Genomic DNA, 22,806 nt, shown 5'->3' on the forward strand with positions numbered 1-22,806 from the left:
ATAGACATATAGACCAAAGTGAACTTAAATAACAAATGGATAATGTCTTTTGACTTAGCTGTGGAAAGTAGAAGCATCACAGTATACATCTCAGGAAAGAAGTTTGGGGATGATATGGACCAACAAATGACTTTTCCAGTTCAGTGCAGTTTTTGGTCTTTTGTTGATATGGATTCATCTTCAAGAAGAAATATACAGAAAACCAATACTCTAATTGGTCAGATGGTAAAGTATATGTGTATTTTATTGTTAGAGTGTTCAGGGAATTTAGTCACAGATTTTAATCTTAATGTTTTTATTGTTCTTAATGTTTTATTATTATTTCTGTGCTTAATTTCTATACTTAATTGGGCTAGAACTAAATAATGACACAGTTGTTTGAAAATTTTCATTTTTTAGTCATGCAAAGCAGGTGTCTGCTCACTAGAAATTATTATTTGAATAGGTAGTGGGAGAGGCTTTAATGAATAGTGTGTAAGAAGATAATCAGTAAAAAGCATTTTAGAAAAATTTGTTATCACAAAGTTCCCATGTTATTTGGGAATCACTTTAAATAATAATAACAAATAATAAAATAATTATTACAATTATAGTTTTATAATTTAATATTATAATAATATAATTCTACTAATAGTTTAAATAATACTTAATTTGAAGTGTTTATGAAAATGCCAGTGTTTAATATTTGCCTTTTACATTTTTGTTTGATGTAGGATTGCAGTTTGATTCCAGCTAATCTCGTAGAGGCATTTGGATTATTGATTAACTGCAATGAATCATCTCCTTGCCACCCACTTCTTCCTACTGTGCAACATACTTTAAAGAAAGCCATTGATCCTGAAGGGCTGCTTTATGTAGCTTCTAAACAGTTCACAACTGAAGATTTTGAAAAGGTAAAAGTATGTGCTAATGTTTCTCAATGTAAATAAAACTGCCTTTGAACATTTAGTTTTCCTTATTTAGAATTCTTTTATTCCGATTTGCTTCCAGCTTTTAAGCATTTTAAGGACATTGTATAGAAAAAATTTAGGTTTATAATTAAACTAGAAACTGTAAGGACATAGGGACTTCCCTGGCCATCCAATGGGTAAGACTCCATGCTCCCAGTGCAGGGGGCCCGGGTTCGATCCCTGGTCGGGGAATTAGATCCCACATGCATGCTGCAACTAAAACCCGGTGCAGCCAAAATAAATAAATAAATAAATATTTTTAAAAAACTATAAGGACATAGATATTAAAACGTTGAGTTTATTCTTTGAACCACTGACCAAATCATCATAGCTTAAAGCATTTCCATGAAAAGATTCAAAATAGAATATTTCTATAAAACATTATGTTGAGAGGCTTTATAAGTATACAGCTTTCTACATTTTACAGACTATTGAAAGGGAAACTTTACATGAATGCCTGCAGAGTTCTGACTATAGGGGATATCCTCATGACTCACAAACCCATTTATTTTAATGTCCTGACCTGAAAACACGTGTGGTATGTTCAGATAATCTGAGAGTAGATGATGCAAATTTAGTAATGCCTGTCATAGCTATTAAAGGTAGTCAGGTATTTACAGGTGAAGCCCTTTTAATACTAACTATTCAGAAATCTGTCCACAGTAGAGTTAAGGTATCTGTGTAGGATAGCTAAAAGGCATGGAATACTGGGGAATGGGAATCCATGGGTCATTACATTTTTTGTTCATACCTGCCTTCCTTGTAGCCCAAATTGCATGGATAAAAGGTTGAAAGGTGAGGTGGATTTAAAAATGAAATATAAGCATAATTTATTCACATAAATTAGAACAGAAAAAGAATAATATTTATGATAAAATAAGGTCTTTTTGATTGTTTTAGTATATAAAAAAAAGTAGTCTCTAGGAATTGGGATACTAAATAATATAGACACGCTAATGACCTGGAGAAATTTTTGCCCAGTTTTTCCCTGAAAGACAAACAAAAAAAATCTATGGATTTATTAGTCAGGCATTTACTGAATACTTTATATAGATGAGCCTCTTTCTGTTCTTTTATATTCTCTAAGAAATGTACATTTTTCTTCCTTAAATAGTTTATTATTTAATTGAGATATGAAACAATTAAGGGACAACTCAAGTGCTAAGCTGGGTGGTGCTGACTATAAGTATTTCATGAATTCAGAAAGGAAAAGATCAAGTAGAATGCAAGAGTTAGGAAGACTTCAGGAGGCCGTGAGATTTTAGTTGGGCCTTAAGAAAAGATACGACTTAGATGATAGGAAGGATGGGCATTCAAAAAATAAAAATAGGAGCAAAGACATAAAAGTAGAGATGAGTATAAATGGAAAACTGTGAGAAAACCTGCCTGACTGGAGCAAAAATTGTATTATGGAGTCATCGAGGTAGGCAGTTCTTGCAGAAGTTGACAACTGGAGGCTAATGCTAACTCCCAGTGCTACACTCTCAGTAGCAGGGACAACGGGTCCTTTACTGAAAGGGGATATAGGTGGCGTATCACTGTGACCCCATAGCATAAAATCTAGAGAGAGCTACCAATGTTATTAATAGTATTACTATCCAGTTCTGAAGGCCTGGAGGGAATTGTGGAGTATAAGGAGAATAAAGAAGACAGGACATATCCAACCCAGGACATATCCAGATCTTTTTAAAAGGTTATATTTAAAATATAGATATTGGGACTTACCTGGTGGTGCAGTGGTTAAGAATCCGCCTGCCAATGCAGGGAACATGGGTTTGAGCCCTGGTCCGGGAAGATCCCACATGCCGCGGAGCAACTAAGCCCGTGCGCTACAACTACTGAGCCTGTGCTCTAGAGCCCATGAGCCACAACTACTGAGCCCGTGTACCACAACTACTGAAGTCCACACACCTAGAGCCCATGCTCCACAACAAGAGAAGCCACCGCAATGAGAAGCCTGCACACCGCAAGGAAGAGTAGCCTCCACTCTCTGCAACTAGAGAAAGCCCGCGCGCAGCAACAAAGACCCAACGCAGCCAAAACTAAATAAAAATTTATAAAATATAGATATAATAATTAATAGCAACTTTTTATTACAGGTGATTTTTTCTCTTGGTTCTATGACTTGACAAACCAGAAAACAACAGATGGTGAAAAGTCTGGAAATGATGTCATAGAATAAGGACTAGGAATCACTCAGAAAGAAAAAAGCACAAACCTCAGAGAAAACAGTGATAATCATTAAGTTGAAGACTTATTCTCTACCCAAAATTTTACTGAATCTCTAAGACCTACCTTCATAGTAGTTAACACAGTACATTGTTAGTGTTTGGTTGTGTTCTTTAAAAGGAAGGGAAGGAAGGAGGGCATGCAGCTCTAGGGCCAATGAGAGATAGTCTTATGGAAATAAACTGTCAGAGAATTAAGGCTATTCAAAGGGAAATGAGATTCTGAGGGAAGCTGTCTCCCACTAAAAGGCTGTAAGTGAGCCTTTGTTCCACTGGAAGCAAAGATCTGATAGTCATTCAAGTACATTGCACAGAATATTTCTGTACTAAAAGGGAGGAAGAGATTATTCTGGGTAAACTGTGATATTCTTTATAAGACTATGATTTAAAGTGCTCAATGACTTTGGGATGGCCGCAGATATTTAATCAATTTTGCTGTAAATAAAATATGCAAACTTTAAAAAAAATGACAATATACTTTGGATTTTTGTAATATAAGCTCTATAATAAAGTTTGAATCTCTTAAATTTTCACACTTTCAATCTAGCTGCTTGCTTTTGCAAAGAATTTGAATGTCGAATTCAGCTTGGAGGCAGAAAGAATGATTCATGGCTATTACCTAGCAAGTCGCAGAATCAGAACAGATTCTATATGTGGATCAAAGCTGTCAGCATCTGCATTAAAATATTTGTAGGTATTCAGTTTTAAAACCATTATTGACCTTTAAATGATGTGTTTTATTAACTGTCTCACTTGTTTTTTTTATTTGTTTGTTTGATTGCTGGTTGGTTGGCTTATAATATACCTTGTTCCAAAAGAATTTAAGGTGACAATAATTCCTTCTGTTGTAGTATTACATAATTTGAACCTCCAACAGTTTGTTTTCACTAAATTAATTTTTATTGGATACCCTGTGTCAGATATGTCTGAGAAAAATGCACTGTATTCAAGTGAAAATGACTATTTTTTAAAATGGGGCTGTTTACATTCTAGATATTTTGTAGTTGAACCTAGAAAAAAAATTAAGTATATTGTTCCTTGTACTCTTTTTTTTTTAAGTGTTAACATCTGTAACACTTCTTAAATTTTTAAATTTATTTTAATTTTATTTATTTGGTTGCACCAGGTTTTAGCTGTGGCAGGCAGGCTCCTTAGTTGCAGCTCGTGGGCTCCTTAGTTGTGGCATGCATATGGGACCTAGTTCCCTCACCAGGGATCAAGCTGGTGTCCCCTGCATTGAGAGCTCGGAGTCTTAACCACTGCACCACCAGGGAAGTCCCCTGTTCTTGTACTTTTAAATACTTTTGTAAACTCATGTATTATTGTTCCTTGAAAGGTTTTTTTTAAACTAATTTTTATTGTAAAAGTAAAGTACAGACGTACTGAAAGAAAAGTCTAAAATAATGAGTAGAGTGCCCTGCTAACCCTACCTATTACTATTCCACTCCCTAGAGATAATCACTGATAAGAGTTTTTGTGTATCCTTTCGGATATTATTCATTCAAATACTAGCATATACAAATATGTAATTTAAATATGTGAAGTATATCAAACACATATTTTATTTGACTATGTTATATATTTTAGATGAATATGTTATTTAAATATATTATATAAAAATATTTTTATAATGTATAAATCTGTATATACCTATATGGATAGATATTCTCTTTTTGCCCAAATGGAATCATGCAGGTATACATATCATGATGTCATACTATCAGTGCATAAAGAATTACCTCATTCTGTTTTAATAGCTGCATTGCAGTTTTACTCTGTTGTGATATGGCTGTACCATAATTTAAACAGTCCCCTGTTGATAGACCATTACTTCATTTAATATAGGTTAACGTATAATCTCAACCAAATTATGAAGTAGGACCAGGGGTAAAATAATCCATTAAATAAATAAATAAATACCTTTTTATGACTGCAATACAAAATAAGATAAATGAAGGACTGATAGGCTATGACAAGTATAGGACTATGAGCGATAAATATGTTTAGTTAATTTCTTCAACTGTATATTTATCTTCATAGAGCTAAAAAATTGCTAAAGATAGGGCAAAGAAGAAATTAACTGTGATGTTTTAAAATGATAAACAGAATTGTATAATGCTTTCCATTTTCTGAAGTAATATTTCAAATATTCAATACTCAAACCTTAAAAGGTTTGAAAGTCCTATTTTCTCATAATGCTTTTTCTCTGTAGTAAAAAGATATTTTTTATTTAAACTCACATAGTCTCAGTTTACATTTGACTCTACTGATCCAAGAATAAAGCAGAGTTAATTTTAACATGACAACTCTACTTTTTCCTATTTTAGAAATAAACATTAGAGATGGAGATGGGTTTTATGAAATAGCAAAGTAAATGAAGCAGTACTCAGAGGAGTCATAAACCTTGACTTTTTCTCCTCCTTCTGTAGACAGGTACCTAATAACACCAGCCTTGCTTTTCTAGAGAAGTGGAGCTGAACAATGCTCTTTTCTTTCCCTGAAAGGCTATATTCATATTCTCTCCTGGTCAACAATTTTAGAAGAAGCTTAGGTGAGGACATCAGGAACATGATAATCAAATTTGTAAATAAACAACTCTGGAGAGATCTTCACAGGCTCAAATTATGATTTTAGTCTAGCAAGAAGAAAATTAATAGGAAAAAATGTAATGTCTTTTTTTTTTTTTTTTTAATTTTGGCTGTGCTGTGTGTTTGTTGCAGCGTGCGGGCTTCTCTAGTTGCGGTTCACAGGCTCTGGAGCATGCGGGCTCAGTAGTTGAGGCATGCAGGCTTAGTTTGGTATGTGGGACCTTAGTTCCCCGACCAGGGATTGAACCCGGACCCCCTGCATTGGGAGCGTGGAGTCTTAACCACTGGACCACCAGGGAAGTCCCTGTAATGTCTTTAATTAGGTCCCAACCTCCCTGGTATAAGTTTGAATACATTGGAAAGGGGTGATCTGGCTTAATATGAAGAAGATTTGAGATTTCATTATTTTACATATAATATGAGTAGGCAATGTAATATGGCTGTAAATAATACTGTGATTTGGGGTTGTAGTAATAGAACATAGTATCAAGAGTGAGAAAATGCTAATTCTGCCCCACCTCTACCCTGCTGATCAAATCACACCTGTAGCGCTGTACTGAAAAGGAATATTAACCAAATCTGGTCACAAGGAGAATAGCCAAGATGACAAGGGGCTTGAAAATTATGTCACATGACATATTAAAAGAACTAGGAGGAACTTCCCTGGCGGTCCAGTGGTTATGACTCTGCGCTTCCAAAGCAGGGGGCACGGGTTCCATCCCGGGTTGGGGGAACCAAGATTCCATATGCCGCGTGGTGCAGCCCCCGCACCAAAAAAAAAGAACTAGGAATATTTATTTTGGAGAAAATAAAGCATGGAGCAACTAGAAAAGTTGTCTTTGAATATTTGAAGAGCTGTCACATTTAAGAAGTATTAGACTTGTTTTGTAATCCCAGAAGACAAAACAGGGACCAGTTGGTATACATTGCAGTGAAACCAATTTCAGCTTACATTTATATAATCTTTGTGGGTGAGTCCCAAAATTTTCAAATACCTTATTTGAAATCACAATAACCCTATTAATTATTATTATCCCCACTTTATAGCAGAGCTTCAAAAAATCTCAGAAGTTAAATGATTCATACAAACTCACACAGCTAGTAAATTCTAGAGACATAACCCAGGTTTTCTGATTCCCACATCCAGCAATCATTCAAGTACATTAAAGCTAGCTTAAAAATAAAAAATAAAGGAATGGATTGCCTCATGATTCCTAGTGAATCCTAGGTGAAGTTCAAAAGGGACCGAATAATAAGTAGCCTGGGATGTTGTAGAGAAAATTCAGTTACATGATGGGATTTGAAATTTGCTCTCTAAAATCTCTTCCAACACTGAAATTTCAAGATTCTATGAGGACTTCAAATGGATTAAGAACTGGGAGAAAACACGAAGGATGTGTCTATAAGAGATATTTAGTTAGGTTAATTTTTCCAATTGTGTATTTAACTGAACAGAACTTGGGGAGGGCGGGGTGTAGAATAATAAATAAAAGCCAGGATAGAAACCAATTCTTTGATAATAAGTCAGGATACTTCCTTGTTCTGGAATAGTCTATTCAACTTGGTAGGAAAAAATGCTTTGAAAAGAAACTAAACTAAAGGTGTGGCTTATGCTCACACATATCTTGGTTTGTTCCTGCCAAAATATATATTATCTTTATAATATCAACATATTTTGATTGGCATCAGTTTTCTTTTTTAGAGTTTCCCTATCTGAAGCCCATGCTCGACTGAACCTAAGGAATAAAGTGCTTAAAGAAGATGTACTTATTGCAGCCTTATTATTTGAAACATCTCTAACATTGAAATATGGTAATCTATTAAGTTATTAATGATAACTACAAATAATTATATTTAAACTTGAAGATTCTTAATCTGTTAAATTAAGATGTTACATATATTTTAAACAATATTTTAAAGAATAATAAATTTCTACCAGGTAAGTCCTGTTTGAATTTAAACATTTAGTAATTATTTACAGGTAGTATCATTATCTGATATCAAGTTCCTAATTGTGCATGATTGTTTCTATGCTTGAACTTTTGCATTGCTTAGAGAATTCTGAAAAAAAAGCATGACACATGAAATGATTTAAAATTTATCTTCCTTTTAAAATAGCATGCAACATTTAATTGTCAAGCAATCCCCCAGACTGGAGTTAGACACATAACCAAAGAAAATGTGATCATCCTGCATCACCACCTTCTCTGAATTGCTAGTTATAATACTGTGACTGTAGCATTTAATTATTTGAAATCAAAGGAGCTTATCATGGTTTTGCTAATAAAAACATAAAGGGGCTCTTAAAGGTAAGAGTAAAGAGAATTATCCTCACAAAGTTCTTTTTGAATTATATGAGACATTAATTTTGATGAGATATACCATCCTTTAAACCAAACTTTGGTTCTGCTAACCTAAAACAATAAAACAGCCAGTTATTTTATCAGCAAAACAGTTTTATTCAGGAACAGGAAAGAATTGCAATTCAGGACATTGCAACTATGGTAAATCACATGCAAGTCTGGTAAAGCAAAGAAGAAACTCTTCTACAGAGGAGAAGTGGAGTTGGGAGGGTTGTTATAACAGAAAGTCCATTGGAGGAAACTGGGAGTTCCAAGTATAGTGGCTTTTCATTGGCTGCGTTGTGACAGTCTCTAGGGGCGCTATTGCCAGGCAAGGAGAAAATCTTTCTTCCTCCTGCTGGTGGTAGTAAAGTAGTGTCACTTCCTGCTGGAGATGCAGGGTATGTCTCTTCCTCTTGAGATCTGTATTGATGTTGAGAGGTACATGCATGAGAGCTCCCCCTTCTGGCCTCCCGACTCTATTTTAGTGAGATTTTTACTTTATTAATTTTCAGTTCCAGCCCTGGGAGTGAAAGGATGTATTAACACTGACTTTCCTGTGTGTATATGTTTAGTGTTTAAATTTGCTTCAAATTCAATTTATATTGTAATAACTTTTCACAGAGATCCATTAGAACATTAGAACTTTGTTCTATAATTATCTAAATAAAGAATTCTTAACCTAGGATCCATGGATACTGAGAGAGTCCTAGGGGCTTGTGAATCCCTAAATTATATGTAAATTTGTATATGCATGTGCTTTCTACCTTTTTGCTTAGGGAGAGGAATCATAAGTTTGGTTTTTTTTTAATTAAATTTTTTTTTTATACAGCAGGTTCTTTTTAGTTATCCATTTTACACATATTAGTGTATACATGTCAATCCCAATCTCCCAGTTCATCCCACCACCACCACCCCTGCCACTTTCCCCCAATCATAAGATTTTTGAAGTATGTCTTAGAGTTTCATAACCCCCAGAAAAGGTTAATTATCATCCTGAATTAGTTTTACCTACCAAAAGAGAAAATCGCTTGTTCCCAACCAATATTAAATAAGAAGGATATGTATTTTTGTTTTTAACTTGCTTTATCTTTACCTTCTTATTCTATATTTTAAAATATACTTGATAAAATCTAAGACATTATTTTACATACCATGAAGAAAAAATGCTGCCAATTTTACTGTGACATGCTATCACCATCAAAATTGTTAAGATACAACTAGATTTCAGTAAGAAGACAAAAAATGTGTGTCTTTGAATTTAGAAACTGTGGTGTTATAATATTAAGGACTCCTGTGACTGAATATGGCTATTTTCACTTGATAACTATTTTGTCAAGACTTTCTTGAAGCATATAAGAAAGCTTTTGTTGAGGGAAATAAAACTGTATGAAGTTTTTTTTCCTTTAGTTACTTTTTGTTTTCATAATAAGTTTCAGTTAGGTATATTCTTTTTCAAGTCTGAAGCAAAGCAATGTTAAGAGCTCCTTAAATTTTACTTTAAACATAGCAGGAAAATAATCCCTACTCAGGGACATTTTTCTTGGATGCAAAAACCAATAGTTGCGTTTATGAACTAGATTTAGGAGTTGGGCAGTGGGGAGAGGGAAGAATTAAGGAAAGCTCCCAGGTTTCTGCCTTGAGCAACTGAGTGGATCATGGTGCCATTTACCAAGACTAGGAAGAAACAGAAAAAGGTTTGGGCTGGGGCGGGGATCAAATTATATATATAAGTTTGAGACATCCTACAGAGATATCAATAGACAGATATAATAATCTGGAGTTTAGAAGAGAGTTCTAACCTAGAAATATAATTTAGGGATCGTCAGCACAGAGATGGTACTCAAAGCCATGGAATGGATGAAATCATAGAGAGAAAGACTATACAGAGAACCCCAGGACTGCCTTTGAAGAATTCCAATATTTAGAAATAGAGTTGAGGAGGAGAAACTAACAAATGAGACCGAGAAGCAGTTGTATTATAGAAACCAAGAAAGAGAGTGTTTCAAGAAAGGAGTGGAGTGGTCAACTGTATCATGTGTTGAGAGTTTGAATAAGATTAGATTTGGCCATCTAGAGGTTGTAGGTGGTCGTGATTAGAGCTATTTCAATGGAGTGGGGATTCGGGTGGGGTAGGAAGTGAAGATATGGAGACAGCACACATAGACAACTTTGAGATGTTTGACTATGAAGATGAGGAAAGAAATAGGGTATTAGCTGGAGAAGGATGTGTGGTCCAGGAAGGGATTTTTTTTTTTAAGATAGAAGATAATAGCTCATATGATGTGCAGTAGAAAGTAAATTAATGAAACTACAGAAAGAGGGGAAGATCAAAGGCGTAAAGTCCTTAAAAAGGTGAGAGGGGATGGGATCCAGAACACATGTGAAGGTAAAGGCCTCTTATAGAAGAATCACTTCATTTTATAGGAGGGAAAACAATGGACACAGAATCAGGTAGGTCTGTAGATTTGGTCTTTTACTCTACACAAGGTCAACAGGGTCATCAGCTAAAAATGAAAAGTTTGAGGAGAAAAGAATGGAATGTAATAGTCATTGCGGGTGGGGTTGGGTGGGGGGGGGGAAGAAGAGCAAATGTGTTAGAGAAACTCAACAGGGTTGTCAGGCAGTGCAACTGCCCATCTCAGGTTTCTGTGATTCATTTAAAGTGAAACCAAGCAATGCCAATTATGTGTTTTTCTGCCTAGCAGCATGAATGCAGGCACAAGGTAAATGGTCGGGTTCATGCAGAGTTGAGGTTTTGATAGATGAGTGTGGCAGAGCGTTGCAGGGGGGCAAGGGAGTGGGGGGACTGGCAAGGGAAGGACTCAAATTGGTTAAAAGAGGGAAGTGAATTGAAGGAAGCAGATTGGAGGTCTCTGAGATAGAAGACCTGGAAGCATAGGAGGTAGCATAGAGAAGAGGGACATTTGAACTCATGGTTTTGAAGTAAGTTTCTGGAGATATTAGTTTCCTCTGACTCTGGGAACGTGTGGTGGAGGTAGAGGGAAAAGGTCAGGACACTTGAAGATTGGCCTAAATGGGTCATTCACATGGAAATCACTGAATGGCAGGTATTAGGGAACAGAGGAAGATTGTGAGCCAAGTATTGAGAGCTGATTGTTGACTTCACTGTGCAAGGGGAAAGGGTGATAAAGCCCAGGTGGCACTGGGCATCAAAGGAAGAAAGATTTTTAACAAGAGGAAAGAATGGTCTGGAAGCCGCAAATGTGCAGCAATTTAGGCACTGACTCTTTCTTGTGACACTAAGGTATGTGGGGTGTTTGAGAGCCGCAAGGAAAGCAGTGTTCTCAAGGGACAGCAAGGTTTCAGGTAAGGTAAAGCAGTACAGGGAGCAGTCACGGAAGTCTGAGGCTGCTTGTGTTTACTAATGACAGACAGCTCTAGGAAGGTAGGCACTGTCTGCTTGGCCAGCAGTTGTACTCCCAGCCAGTTACATTTAGGTACTCATTCAGTGAATCAATGAAATAGAATTTAAGAGCTTAACTTCTGCAATAGTAGTCAAAGGTTTTGTTTTGTTTTGTTTTTTCAATTGTGGTAAAATATACATAAAATTTACCTTCTTAACCATTTTTAAGTGTACAGTTTAGTGGTGTAAGGGACATTCACACCAACTCCATAACCTTTTCATTTTCCCAAACTGAAACTCCATACCCATTAAACAATAATTCTCTATTCTCCCCGTCCCCCAGCTCCTGGCAAGCACTATTCTACTTTCTATCTGTCTGGACTTGACTTCTCTAGGTACCTCATCTAAGTGGAATCATATGTTTGTCCTATTTTGTCTGGCTGATTTCACATAGTATAATGTCCTTAAGGTTCATCCACGTTGTAGCATGCATTAGAACTTCCTTTCTAAGATTGAATAATATTCCGTTGTCCATATATATACCACATTTTGTTAATCTCTTCACCCATCAATGGACACTTAGGTTGCTTCTGCCTTTGGCTATTGTGAATAATGCTGCTAATGAACATGAGTGTGCAAATATCTCTTTGAGACCTTGCTTTCAACTCTTTTGGGTATATACCCAGAAGCCAAACTGCAGGATCTGTAATTCTGTTTAATTTTCTGATGAACTGCCATACTGTTTTCCTTAGGGGTTGCACCATTTTACATTTCCACTAACAGTGCACAAGGGTTCCAATTTCTCCACATCCTTGCCAAGACATGTTACTTTCTTCTGTTTTATTTTGGTTTTGATAGTAGCCATTCTTACTGGTGTGAGGTGGTATCTCATTGTGGTTTTCATCTGCATTTTTCTAATGATTACTGATGTTGAGTATCTTTTCATGTACTTATTGGCCATTTGTATATCTTCTTTGGTGAAATGTCTATTCAAGTCTTTTGCCCATTTTTTATTCAGGCTGTTTTCTTGTTCAATTGTAGACCCCCTATCTGATACATGGCTTGCAAATATTTTCTCCCATTCTGTGAGTTGCCTTTTCACTTGTTGATTTTAACTTTTGATGCACAAAAGTTGTTAATTTTGATGTGGCCTATTTTATCTATTTTCTTTCATTGCCTGTGCTTTTGGTGTTATATCATAGAAAACATTGCCAAATTCAATGTCATAAAGCATTTCCCCAGTGTGTTTTTCTAAGAGTTTTATAGTCTTAGTTCTTACATGTAGGTCTTTGATTCACTGAATTAATTTTTATGATGTAAGGTAAGGAACCAACTTCATTCTTTTGCACATGGATATCACTTTCACAGCACCATTTGTTGGAAAGACCATCTTTTCCCATTGAATGGTCTTGACACCCTTTTCAAAAATCATTTAAATATATACGCAAGGTTATTTCTCTTCTATTCCATAGATTTATCTTTTTATTGTTTCTCTACCTTCCAGTACCTTCTCTCCTTACTTCTTCCACCTCCTCACATCACTATTCAGCTTCAGAACACTAATGGCTATTTCAATGGATGACAAATTTCTATAGTTTCCAAACTTTAAAATTTAAACATCAATGTTTCTTCCATTGACCCTGGTACCAGTTTGTGCATTTACTGAACCTGTTTCCTGGGTCTCAAAATTTTTTTTTTAATAATAGCTATTGAAATACTCTATTAGATAGATCAGAACTTAATTGTAAAACTTTCAGTATTTTGTTGAAAATATGATTTCATATTTAGCACTTTAAGTTTTTCTCATTTATACTTTTTCTTTCTTCACTTAGGGGCCGCTGTACTTTGTGTTGCTCCAAATGCAGTATTTCCATTTGAACTGTATAATGAAGAATATTTAGAGCAAAGGGATATCTATCTGACTCAGTGCCAACAACAGCTCCAGCAGTTTATTGCCACATATGGACCTGGGACAGCTATCTTTGCTAGCGATGAATAGGCAATCTGAGGAAATTCTTTTTCTTCATTCCTTTTTAAGCAGTGGAAAAAAGTGTGAGTGACTTTGAAGTAATGCTTCAGGTAATGTGTGTAGGGGTACATTAGAATGCCACCTTAAAAAATATAAAATATGATTTCTTCAAATTAATTGCTAATGGAATGAACACTAATACAAATCTCAAAGCCAACAGCAGAAATTTATAATTTAGGATAATCTTATTAAAAAAACTTCTGGTTAGCCCAGTGTACCAGTTGTCCACAGATTAAAATATAAAGAATGTTGCAAACTAAGCAATGGAAAAAAAAAAAAATAGTAACTTTTGTGTAGTTCCCTCTATTTGTCACAAGATGGCAATAACACTTTCAATATTTACTTACAAAGTAAAACCATTTTTTTCTTCATTTGTGAACCTGAAAAATTGATGAGTAAATAACAGCATTTATATAACCAGAAGCCTTCAATGTAAGGACTTTTCATGCTAGATATTGACATGTCTATTATGTTGTTTTAGAAGCCCTACTTATGGGATCAGAAAAAGCCTTGGAAATTTTCCATTTTTAAACCACGTTAAATGAAAAAAAGTAAGTTCCATTGAATCAAGGAGCAGTAGTTGGCTTCTTAAACCTAACTAGTTACAAGAAAGGTACCAAAAGGCAAAGAAACCAATTTGCAAACCCTGTCTTCATTTTTGGAGGGAAGATATCTGCTCTGAAAAGGTAGGAACACCGTGCAAAAATATACTTATCTTGTAAAATCCCCAAATCCTTGTATTTATTTTCCAAAGTTCTAATAAAAAAGACAATTCTACTCACTAAAAGGAAAATGTCATCACAAAATTGCCACCTTATTAACCAAGACACTGTCATGCATCAATTCTTTAGAAATAGGTACTTCATGGAGTTTAACCGTGAAGGCAGACAGCTCTCTCACTCTCTAGAGGACTTTAACAAGTCATTTATTACTTTATTTCCTAGCCGTTCATTCAACAGTATTTACTGAATATCCACTAGTGCCAGAGACTATACAGTGTTGTTTTCAGAAGGCAAACCTAGTCTAAAAAAAATTCATGTATTACAAATTAAAGACCTTATTTTGTGGCTTCTTATATACTACATTTCAGTTTTTTGTTCTCTATGGGATGAAGTCAAAACATGTTTTATAAAACTAGGATCCATAAAATGGCCCCCATTTTACACTTGTGAAGTGTTCAGATTCTGTTGATGAAATGAAAGGACTAGTATCAAACACTGGGGGGAAAATGGTTTTCAAATGTTAGGCAAACACCGTAAGCACCCGGGAGGCCGCGGTAATGCTGGTGGCATGCATCACCACAGGATCAATTTCGACAAATATCCCAGGATACTTTGGAAAAGTTGGTATGAGGCATTACCACTTAAAGAAGAACCAGAGCTTCTGTCTAACTGTCAACCTTGATAAATTGTGGACCTTGGTCAGTGAGCAGACACGGGTAAATGCTGCCCAGAACAAGACTGGAGCTGTTCTGATCATTGATGTGGTGCCATCAGTTTCTACAAAGTTCTGGGGAAGGGAAAGCTCCCGAAGCAGCCTGTCATCGTGAAGGCCAAATTCTTCAGCAGAAGGGCTGAGGAGAAGATTAAGGGTGTCGGTGGGGCTTGTGTCCTGGTAGCTTGAAGCCACATGGTGGGAGATTCATTAAATAACAAGTGCTTTTCAAAAAAAAAACGTTGCCTCTGATGGGAAGTGATGAGATGTTGCTGTACAATTTATACTGTTTGACTTACCATATTGAAATTATAACCTTGATAAAAGCAAGGAATTTATGTACTGTGGGACTTAACAGGGGAAAAGCAAGATTTAGCTAAATTTAAATCTTCACCTGGGTAGGATTTCAGTTGTTTTTGAATTCTTGTAAATTTGCATGCCCTGGACAGATTAGACTGTCCAGTCGCTATTTGCCTTAATCTAGAATATTATTACTAATACTAGGAATAGGACAAATCCTAATTTGTCCTAAATTAATTCCCAAATCCTTTTTTCTTCACAAATGTAAAAGCAAACCAAGAATAAAATTAAAATTAAAAAATCTGTAGGTCATAGGTGAAACCTTTACTTATAATGGGTAATTTAAGGAGTTGAGAAAATTTCAACTAGTTAACCCTTGAACACAGCTTTGAACTGCATGGGTCCACATAAAGGGTGGATTTTCTTTTTTTCAATAAATACATACTACACTATACAATCTGCAGCTGACTGAATCAGAGGATGTGGAACCTTGGATACAATGGGTGGACTATAAAGCTATACTTGGATTTTTGACTTTGAGGAGGGTTGGCACCCCTAAGGGGCAAGGGTCAACTATGCTTGTTTTTCAGGAACAGCAGGTTTTGAAGGGGAGGCTCTCAGTTATTTAGTACGCAGTGATTAGCACCTCTCCAGAAACCCCATAAGGCAAGAAAGGGTATGAGAACTGGATGTACTAAAAAGTCTCCTCAGCTGCCCACCACCTGACACTTCAAAGAGAATCACTATCCACAGAGGAGCTAGTCATTGACAAGAATATACTATCCCTAAAGTATGTTAAAAACAAGTCTGACTACTAACTATGAAAATGAAGCTGTTTAGGGGCTTCTCTGGTGGCACAGTGGTTAAGAATCCGCCTGCCAATGCAGGGGACATGGGTTTGAGCCCTGGTCCGGGAAGATCCCACATGCCACGGAGCAACTAAGCCTGTGTGTCGCAACTACTGAGCCTGCACTCTAGAGCCCGCGAGCCACAACTACTGAGCCCGCGCTCCGCAACAAGAAAAGCCACCACAATGAGAAGGCCGCGCACGGCAACAAAGAGTAGACCCTGCTCGCCGCTACAAGAGAAAGCCCACGCACAGCAACAAAGACCCAATGCAACCAAAAATAAATAAATAAATTTGTAAAATAAAATAAACTTATAAAAAAATCTAAAAAAAAAGAAAATGAAGCTGTTTAAAGACCTGATATATTTTAAAGAAAACAGACTTTATTGCCCAGCAATTAAAATCATTTGAACTTATATTTTTCTACATAATTTATTGTGAGATGATCAATGTTAAATAAAATACTAATTTTCGTCATTTGCTTTAATTCATGTCTTCTTGACCAATTCTTCATTTTCCCTTCCAAAATGTTGTATGCCACACCTCTGGAAAAAAATCAGAAACCAACAGTGAAAATCAATCCATAATCAAAACTCGAAGAAAATCAAAACCTGACACACAAAGGCACCTTTAACAGGAAATGGCCTCAGCCCTTTAGAATTTATCAGGTACTTTCAAATTATCTCTAGATGTGGTTGCTTGACAAATCTTAATTACTTACTTGAGGCAATGAAGAATTTTTAAACACCACTGCTAAGGACTTGAACATTCATCTGCAGGTACTTATATGCTGAAAAGAACATTTCACCCATTTTAATAAAAAACTGCATTATATTTGAGTAATTCACATAATATATATTATTGGCATCTCAGTCTTAAATTATTTCTTCAAAGATACCCTCAGCTGGGTAAACGGCAAAAAGTAAGTCATCATTGTGCCAGTTATTAAACATTTTTGGTACTGCGCTTCAGGAACAATACCACAAACACATAAAAAAGCACACAATTTAACATTATAACTTTTGGTACCTTGTTACGTGCACAGCCATCCTCTATGACAAGTTTTTGGGAAACATTTATCACAGCGACCTTCATTCATCTTCAACTCATAGGCTCTGTTGTACCTAGAAATTAAACATATTTCATTGTGAATTCTCATTTGTACTTGTATCTGTTTTTCTGCCATCTTATATGTAGTATGGTCCAGTAGGATTTTTTTTTCCCATTCTTATCAGGAGCCATTAAAAAAAAAACAAAAAAAACCTGCAATCTTCCTGACTCCCAATCAAATTTATAATAAAAACTACTAACATTAAGACTATATAGTGGAGTCATTTTCTATCTGTTGTTTAACACATCTCTGAAGGAACAAAAGAATGTGCTTGCTGCTTAATTATACTTATTTTTGGTAGTCAAACTGATAAGCCCCCAATTTTAAATATCGATAGTGACTTGAGAATGTGTTAGTCCTTTTGAGTGGTTAGGCCCTAATAATTCCATAAATGATCTTTCCAAGCTGGAAATGGATTCATTAGCATGGGCAAAAATGATGGATATATTTATGATGTTCTTTTACTGTGGCAGTACAGATTTTAAGACATGATGGTCCTAATGAGTACCCAGCCATTGCTTTTCTGCCTCAGAGCTTGACAAGAATGAGATGAGCCAGGTTAAAGGTTAGATATATAAAAACAAGTGTGCAGACCTCTAACTAAGAGCATTATTATGGCAGATCTAATATAGTTTCAGAGCAGAGATACATTATGTTGACATCATTACTGGACACAGTCCTGTAGAATTAAGTCCCAAGTTGCCTGAAAGCATATTTATGTACTGTAAAGGGCATGGCCAGGGCCACAGATCATGTCCTACAGAACCCCAGGAGGATAAATCATTGAACTGGACAGCTGTTGGAAATGATTTATGAAGACATATCAAATGTTGGGCCTGGCAAGACAATTTATCATTTTCAAGTCTTGAAATGCTGAGATATTTCACATAATATTAGGAACACATACTATTGGTTATGAATAATTCCAACTTGGAAAACTTCAGTTTAATATATGATTCATGGCACTTCTGACAACTATTGATACATGCAAGTCCTATTTGTTTAAGGCCTAAAACAAACAAAGAATGTTTAGGGATATGTATGTATAATAAAACTGCTATCCACCCTACTCCCCTCAAAAAACCGAGTCTGGGCACAAAATCCCAGATGATGGGCACCTCAGGGTGGAAGGCATGGGATAGGAAGGAAGGAAGGAAGGAATGGGATAGGGAAGCAAACAGATGTTATGGTATTGATAATATCCCAGTTCTTAAATGGATCAGTGGGCTCTTGTGTATTTATTATGCTTAAGAACTTACATACATTATCAAAACTTTAATCAAACATTTATTTTGTAAAATTTTTAAAAATACCAACACTTAGCAATGAAAATAGTATTCAAGCCACTTAGGCCTCAAAAACGATGACTGTAATACCAAATATAAACTACTACCAGCCATCACATTTGCCTTGTTGACAGTTAACCGTTGGATTGTTTTAGATGAAACAACTTGTATTTCAAATTGGGGGGAGGAAAAAAACAAACAAACGCATGACGATACCAAGTCCCATGGACAAGGTTCATTTATACCTTTGCTTTTGAAGAGGCAAAAGTTCTTCCAGTCTCCCAGTTCTTGACCGGTTTCTTCTGTACTGTACCCAGAAATCTCTGTGACCCGAAGCATCTAAGGGTATAGCCGGCATTTACAGCCTAAGGGCCTCCTATACTGTACGGATTCTTCTCCAACTTCAATGCCACGTCTCCAGAGCATACTTACAAAGGAAGATCCAAGAACAAATGCCGACAATGCTCCACTGCGTCGAGACCAGAACTCATTGTTAGTAGGTAAACTGTGCTCTGTTAACAAATTTAGAAACCAATCACAAAGTCAGGTAGGTCAAGGTTGTCTTGAGACCTAAGATCCCTTCCCCCACTACAGAACGTTTCCTTAGTAAGGATAAATGAGCGCCCATTTAAGGGACCCTGAAACCATCTAGGCCGCACACAAAGCTTTACTGGGGATATAAAAGGGCTTCGGCCAAGCCACCCACCGCGCCTTCCAGCCGCCTCAGAACCGAGTGAATCGCAGAAGACCCTTACTTAGTTTGAGCTGAGAACAGTCGAAATCGGCGCTTACTAAGAAGGGTCAGCTCCGACATACTCACAAAATGCGACTGAGCAGACGGCGCGGAGGAAAGCTCGAGGCTGCGTCAACTGGGGAGGGGGAGAGGAAGGGGGGCCTCCTGACATGACCTTGAGGCTGAGGCCGCGCCGACCGCTCCGCTGTGCCCGGCAGTGGACGGACGGCATCGGGATGGAGGCCCCGGGCGCGAGACCCACAGAGCGGAGAGGCCCGAGGCGGACCCATGCGCTCTGGCTCGGAGCCAGGTTCCCGGCAGAAAAAAAAGAAGAGGATCTAACACCGCAGGGACTCCCCCCCACCCTCTCAAAGAGCCCGGCGACAGGCTCGTAGGCGCTGCCGCCCCGCCCGCAAGGCCGACGGTGCCCGAAGCGCCTTCCTTCTCCGGCGGCGCGGCAGAAAAGAAAGCACCGCGGCCGGGAGGGGCGCTTGGGCCCTCCAGCCCTGGCCCCGCCCCTTCCGGCCCTGGCCCCGCCCCTAGAGCCGGCGCACTCCGGCAGCGCCGGAAGTTTACATGGCCGGCAGAGGAGGCGCTTTGGGAATTTCCACAGAGGTTTTCGAGGCTCCTGAGGACCTCGCTGTGAGCTCTCCCCTTGAGTATGTAAGTGATTAGTCTACCAGTTTGTAATGGATCCAAGCAAGCAGAAAATGCTCTAAAAAGAAAGGGTCTCCCATTCCTAGTTATATTTGCTTGGTCTTCTACCCTCGGGTAGTTCAGTACTTTAAAATGTGGTGGTATTGGACACCCCAATTTAGAGTAAGGGCATCTGGAATCGACCCCTTAACACACACAGAAGAACTAGTTACTAGAAAAAAAAAGGAGCTGTTACATTTCCTCTATATTAGTAGCTATTGTTACTAATTTGATTGATAATAATAGTAGAGCATTAAGAAAAAGCATTCATAAAGCAATCACTTGCCTTGTTTTTATGAACATGTTATAATTTGCTGTAGATTTTCGTGCTTTGTGTTTTATTACGCTTGTTTCTCGCAATCGCTGTATCTTGAGTTCTGGCTGCATAGCATTAGGCTTAGTGCTAGAGGAGACAGGCTGATTATCTTGTTTCCAGAAAGAATACATATGAAAGCATATAATTAAGCAGTTGAATCCGTAAAAGACACATCATCCCTCCTGTGAAAACTGGAAGTTGATGACATATTTTAAGTCATTTAAAAATCAAAATGGAGTAACTATGGTTCCAGGCATTCAAAATTGAGCTGGGTGGACAGTGTTGGGTGTGGTTTCAGACATGTTCCTGCATCACTGAGAACTTCAATTTTCTGTACTGTGTCAAACTCAGGACACCACCAGATATTTTCAAAACAGTATGTGCTAGCAGCTGCTAGCTGCAACTTTGTAGTCTCAAAGGTTACCCTTTACCTATGGCAGCTATGTAATCATTTCAGCGCCCAAACAATCCATGTTTAGCAAGCACCCTTACTTCTTGCCAGCTCCAATCCTAATTCTTGACAAACCATTTATGTAATCTTATGGTTTTCTGCCTTTACGAGCTTCCGCCACTTTGTAGTGTGGCAGAACACAGTTCAAGTGCTCCCTGGGGCTGTATCCCCAGGGCTGCAGTCCTAACACACCCCAAATAAACGCCTCTTTATTTCAACCAGGTCTCTGTTCTTGGAATTCTTGGTTAACAAAATCCAAGAAATTGATACAAAATCCAGGGCAGAATATATTTGCCTCAAAGAAACATGGTGTGAAAATCTAAACCTAGCAAAACTAATTGTGATTATACTCACTTTATGTGATAGGCTGGGACCTGGGACCCTTTAACCCAGTGCTTGCACCTGAAAGAAACTATAAGGGACTAAAAATAACTGCATACGTGTGCAGTTGGGGCAATTATGAGTAATAAGATACAAATTGGCCACAAACCAACTGCCACTTCTGAGGTGCTGGGAGCAAAAAGCATGATCCCTGCACAGGGCACCACCAAGGGGGTGGGCAGACCACCTAAGCCACGCCTCCTGACCAACCCACAGAGCCTCCCCGGTTGTTATCGCGTTTAAGCTCCCAAGCAGCTCCTCTCTGGGAGCGAGCAAGGGCACCTGTACTTCTTTCGCTCCCTTGTGCTGTAGCACAAGCCCCAGTGAAGCCTTGCCTGAAATTCTCATCTGGACCCTTATCAATATCTATTGATTAAAGAGTCCAAGAGCCCGGGTTGGTAACATTTATATAAAGTTTTTGTTGAATGCTTTACAGGGGCTTAAAATTCTTTGTTTGAAAAAGACCGCCAATATCATTAGCACTGAACTTTCCTCTGAACCCCTTCGTGGGGCTGGAGTGTGACACAGTGTGCAGGGCCTAATTGTGAAGCATATGATGGGTCATGGTGTAAGTTTTAGCCTTAAAAAATTATTAAAAGCACATGATTAGAGTTTTCATTTTAGAAAAATAATTATGGAAGTTTAGAAAGAAAGAACATATGTGATTAGGTGATCAAGTTGTGAGTGAACCAGACCTCAAAGAAAAGCAGATGGGCCTTACCATCATGCCAGCCAAGCAGGACATGGCCAATGTTTACTTAGTACACAAGGGATGGAGTGAAGGTAGGATGTCATATCCAAGAAGGCCAAGAGTAGGGGGGAAAAAATTCTTTGGGGCCCCAAGGAGGCACTGTTTTTTCTGTTAAGTGGTGGCTTAGGCCTCAGCCGGCCATCACAGACTCCTGGACGGATATTACTTCCACTACCTAATTTTCAACGTGGGCAGCCACCTTCACCAGGCCTTTGCTGGGTGGGCAGGTGTGGGAGCCACTATTACTGATTTGTCAATAATTTCTTGGAAATGACACAAAAGCACAGGCCACAAAAGAAAAAAATAAATTGGACTTCACCAAGATTAAAAATTTTTGTGTATCAAAAGACGCTATCAAGAGATTGTCAAAGACAATCCACAGAATGGAAAAAAATATTTGCAAAGCATATATCTGATAAGGGATTAATATCCAGAATATATGAAGAACTCCTACAACTCAACAACAACAAAAAATTTAACCCAGTTCAAAAATGGACAAAGGACATGAATAGACATTTCTCCAAAGAAGATATACAAATGGCCAATAAGCACATGAAACAGATGCTCCATGTAACTAACCATTAAGAAAATGTAAATCAAAACTAATCTCAAAAAGTGAGATACCACTTCACACCCATTAGGATGACTATTATTTGAAAAACAATAGCAAAATAACAAGTGTTAACAAGGATGTGGAGAAATTGGAACCCATGCACCATTGCTGGTGAGAATGTAAAGTGGTGCAGCCACTGTGGAAAACTTCAGGGTATAGACCTAAAAAATTGAAAGCAGAGACTCAAATACTTGTACAACAGTGTTCATAGCAGCATTATTCACAATTGCCGAAAGGTAGAAACAACCCAAATGCCATCAATGGACGAATGGATAAACAAAATATGGTACATACATATAATGGAGTATTATTCAGCCTTAAAAAGGAAGGAAACTCTGATATATGCTATAAGATGGATGAACCTTGAAGACATTATGCTAAGT

The 22,806-nt window shown here is 37.4% G+C and overlaps 2 protein-coding genes and 1 long non-coding RNA gene across 11 annotated transcripts in view; 2 read left to right on the top strand and 1 right to left on the bottom strand.

Annotated features, from left to right (window-relative positions):
• The window catches only part of MCMDC2 (minichromosome maintenance domain containing 2), a 41,451-nt gene extending 26,273 nt beyond the window's left edge, over nucleotides 1–15,178 (top strand). For 4 of the 8 annotated variants that reach the window (XM_082433641.1, XM_082433643.1, XM_082433644.1 and 1 more), the window contains 5 exons: nucleotides 59–225; nucleotides 714–893; nucleotides 3,726–3,868; nucleotides 7,469–7,578; nucleotides 13,308–15,178. In XM_082433641.1, coding sequence (XP_082289767.1) covers nucleotides 59–225; nucleotides 714–893; nucleotides 3,726–3,868; nucleotides 7,469–7,578; nucleotides 13,308–13,474 — 767 coding nt within the window. In that variant the 3' untranslated portion in view covers nucleotides 13,475–15,178. Of the gene's footprint in view, nucleotides 1–58; nucleotides 226–713; nucleotides 894–3,725; nucleotides 3,869–7,455; nucleotides 7,593–13,307 lie in introns of those variants that run through there. The other 4 variants (XR_014255637.1, XR_014255638.1, XM_082433645.1 and 1 more) reach the window with 4 other exon arrangements.
• A 1,268-nt stretch (nucleotides 15,179–16,446) lies between these two features.
• LOC309646922 lies at nucleotides 16,447–19,699 on the bottom strand. 2 transcript variants are annotated; one of them, XR_014255652.1, is made up of 5 exons: nucleotides 19,238–19,699; nucleotides 18,728–18,994; nucleotides 17,115–17,209; nucleotides 16,807–16,875; nucleotides 16,447–16,630 (listed from the first exon to the last, which is right to left on the bottom strand). It is a non-coding gene; the product is annotated as an uncharacterized lncRNA (long non-coding RNA). The 2 variants fall into 2 exon arrangements; XR_014255653.1 differs by having other exon boundaries at nucleotides 19,303–19,698.
• A 106-nt stretch (nucleotides 19,700–19,805) lies between these two features.
• Nucleotides 19,806–22,806, top strand: part of CSPP1 (centrosome and spindle pole associated protein 1) — a 220,981-nt gene continuing 217,980 nt past the window's right edge. Inside the window, exon 1 of the mRNA XM_082433615.1 lies at nucleotides 19,806–19,878. The gene's annotated coding sequence lies outside the window, so the exon portion shown is untranslated. The remainder of the gene's footprint in view (nucleotides 19,879–22,806) is intronic.

This window comes from Balaenoptera physalus (genome assembly GCF_965194825.1).
Source record: "Balaenoptera physalus genome assembly, chromosome: 17".
Taxonomy (NCBI): domain Eukaryota; kingdom Metazoa; phylum Chordata; class Mammalia; order Artiodactyla; family Balaenopteridae; genus Balaenoptera; species Balaenoptera physalus.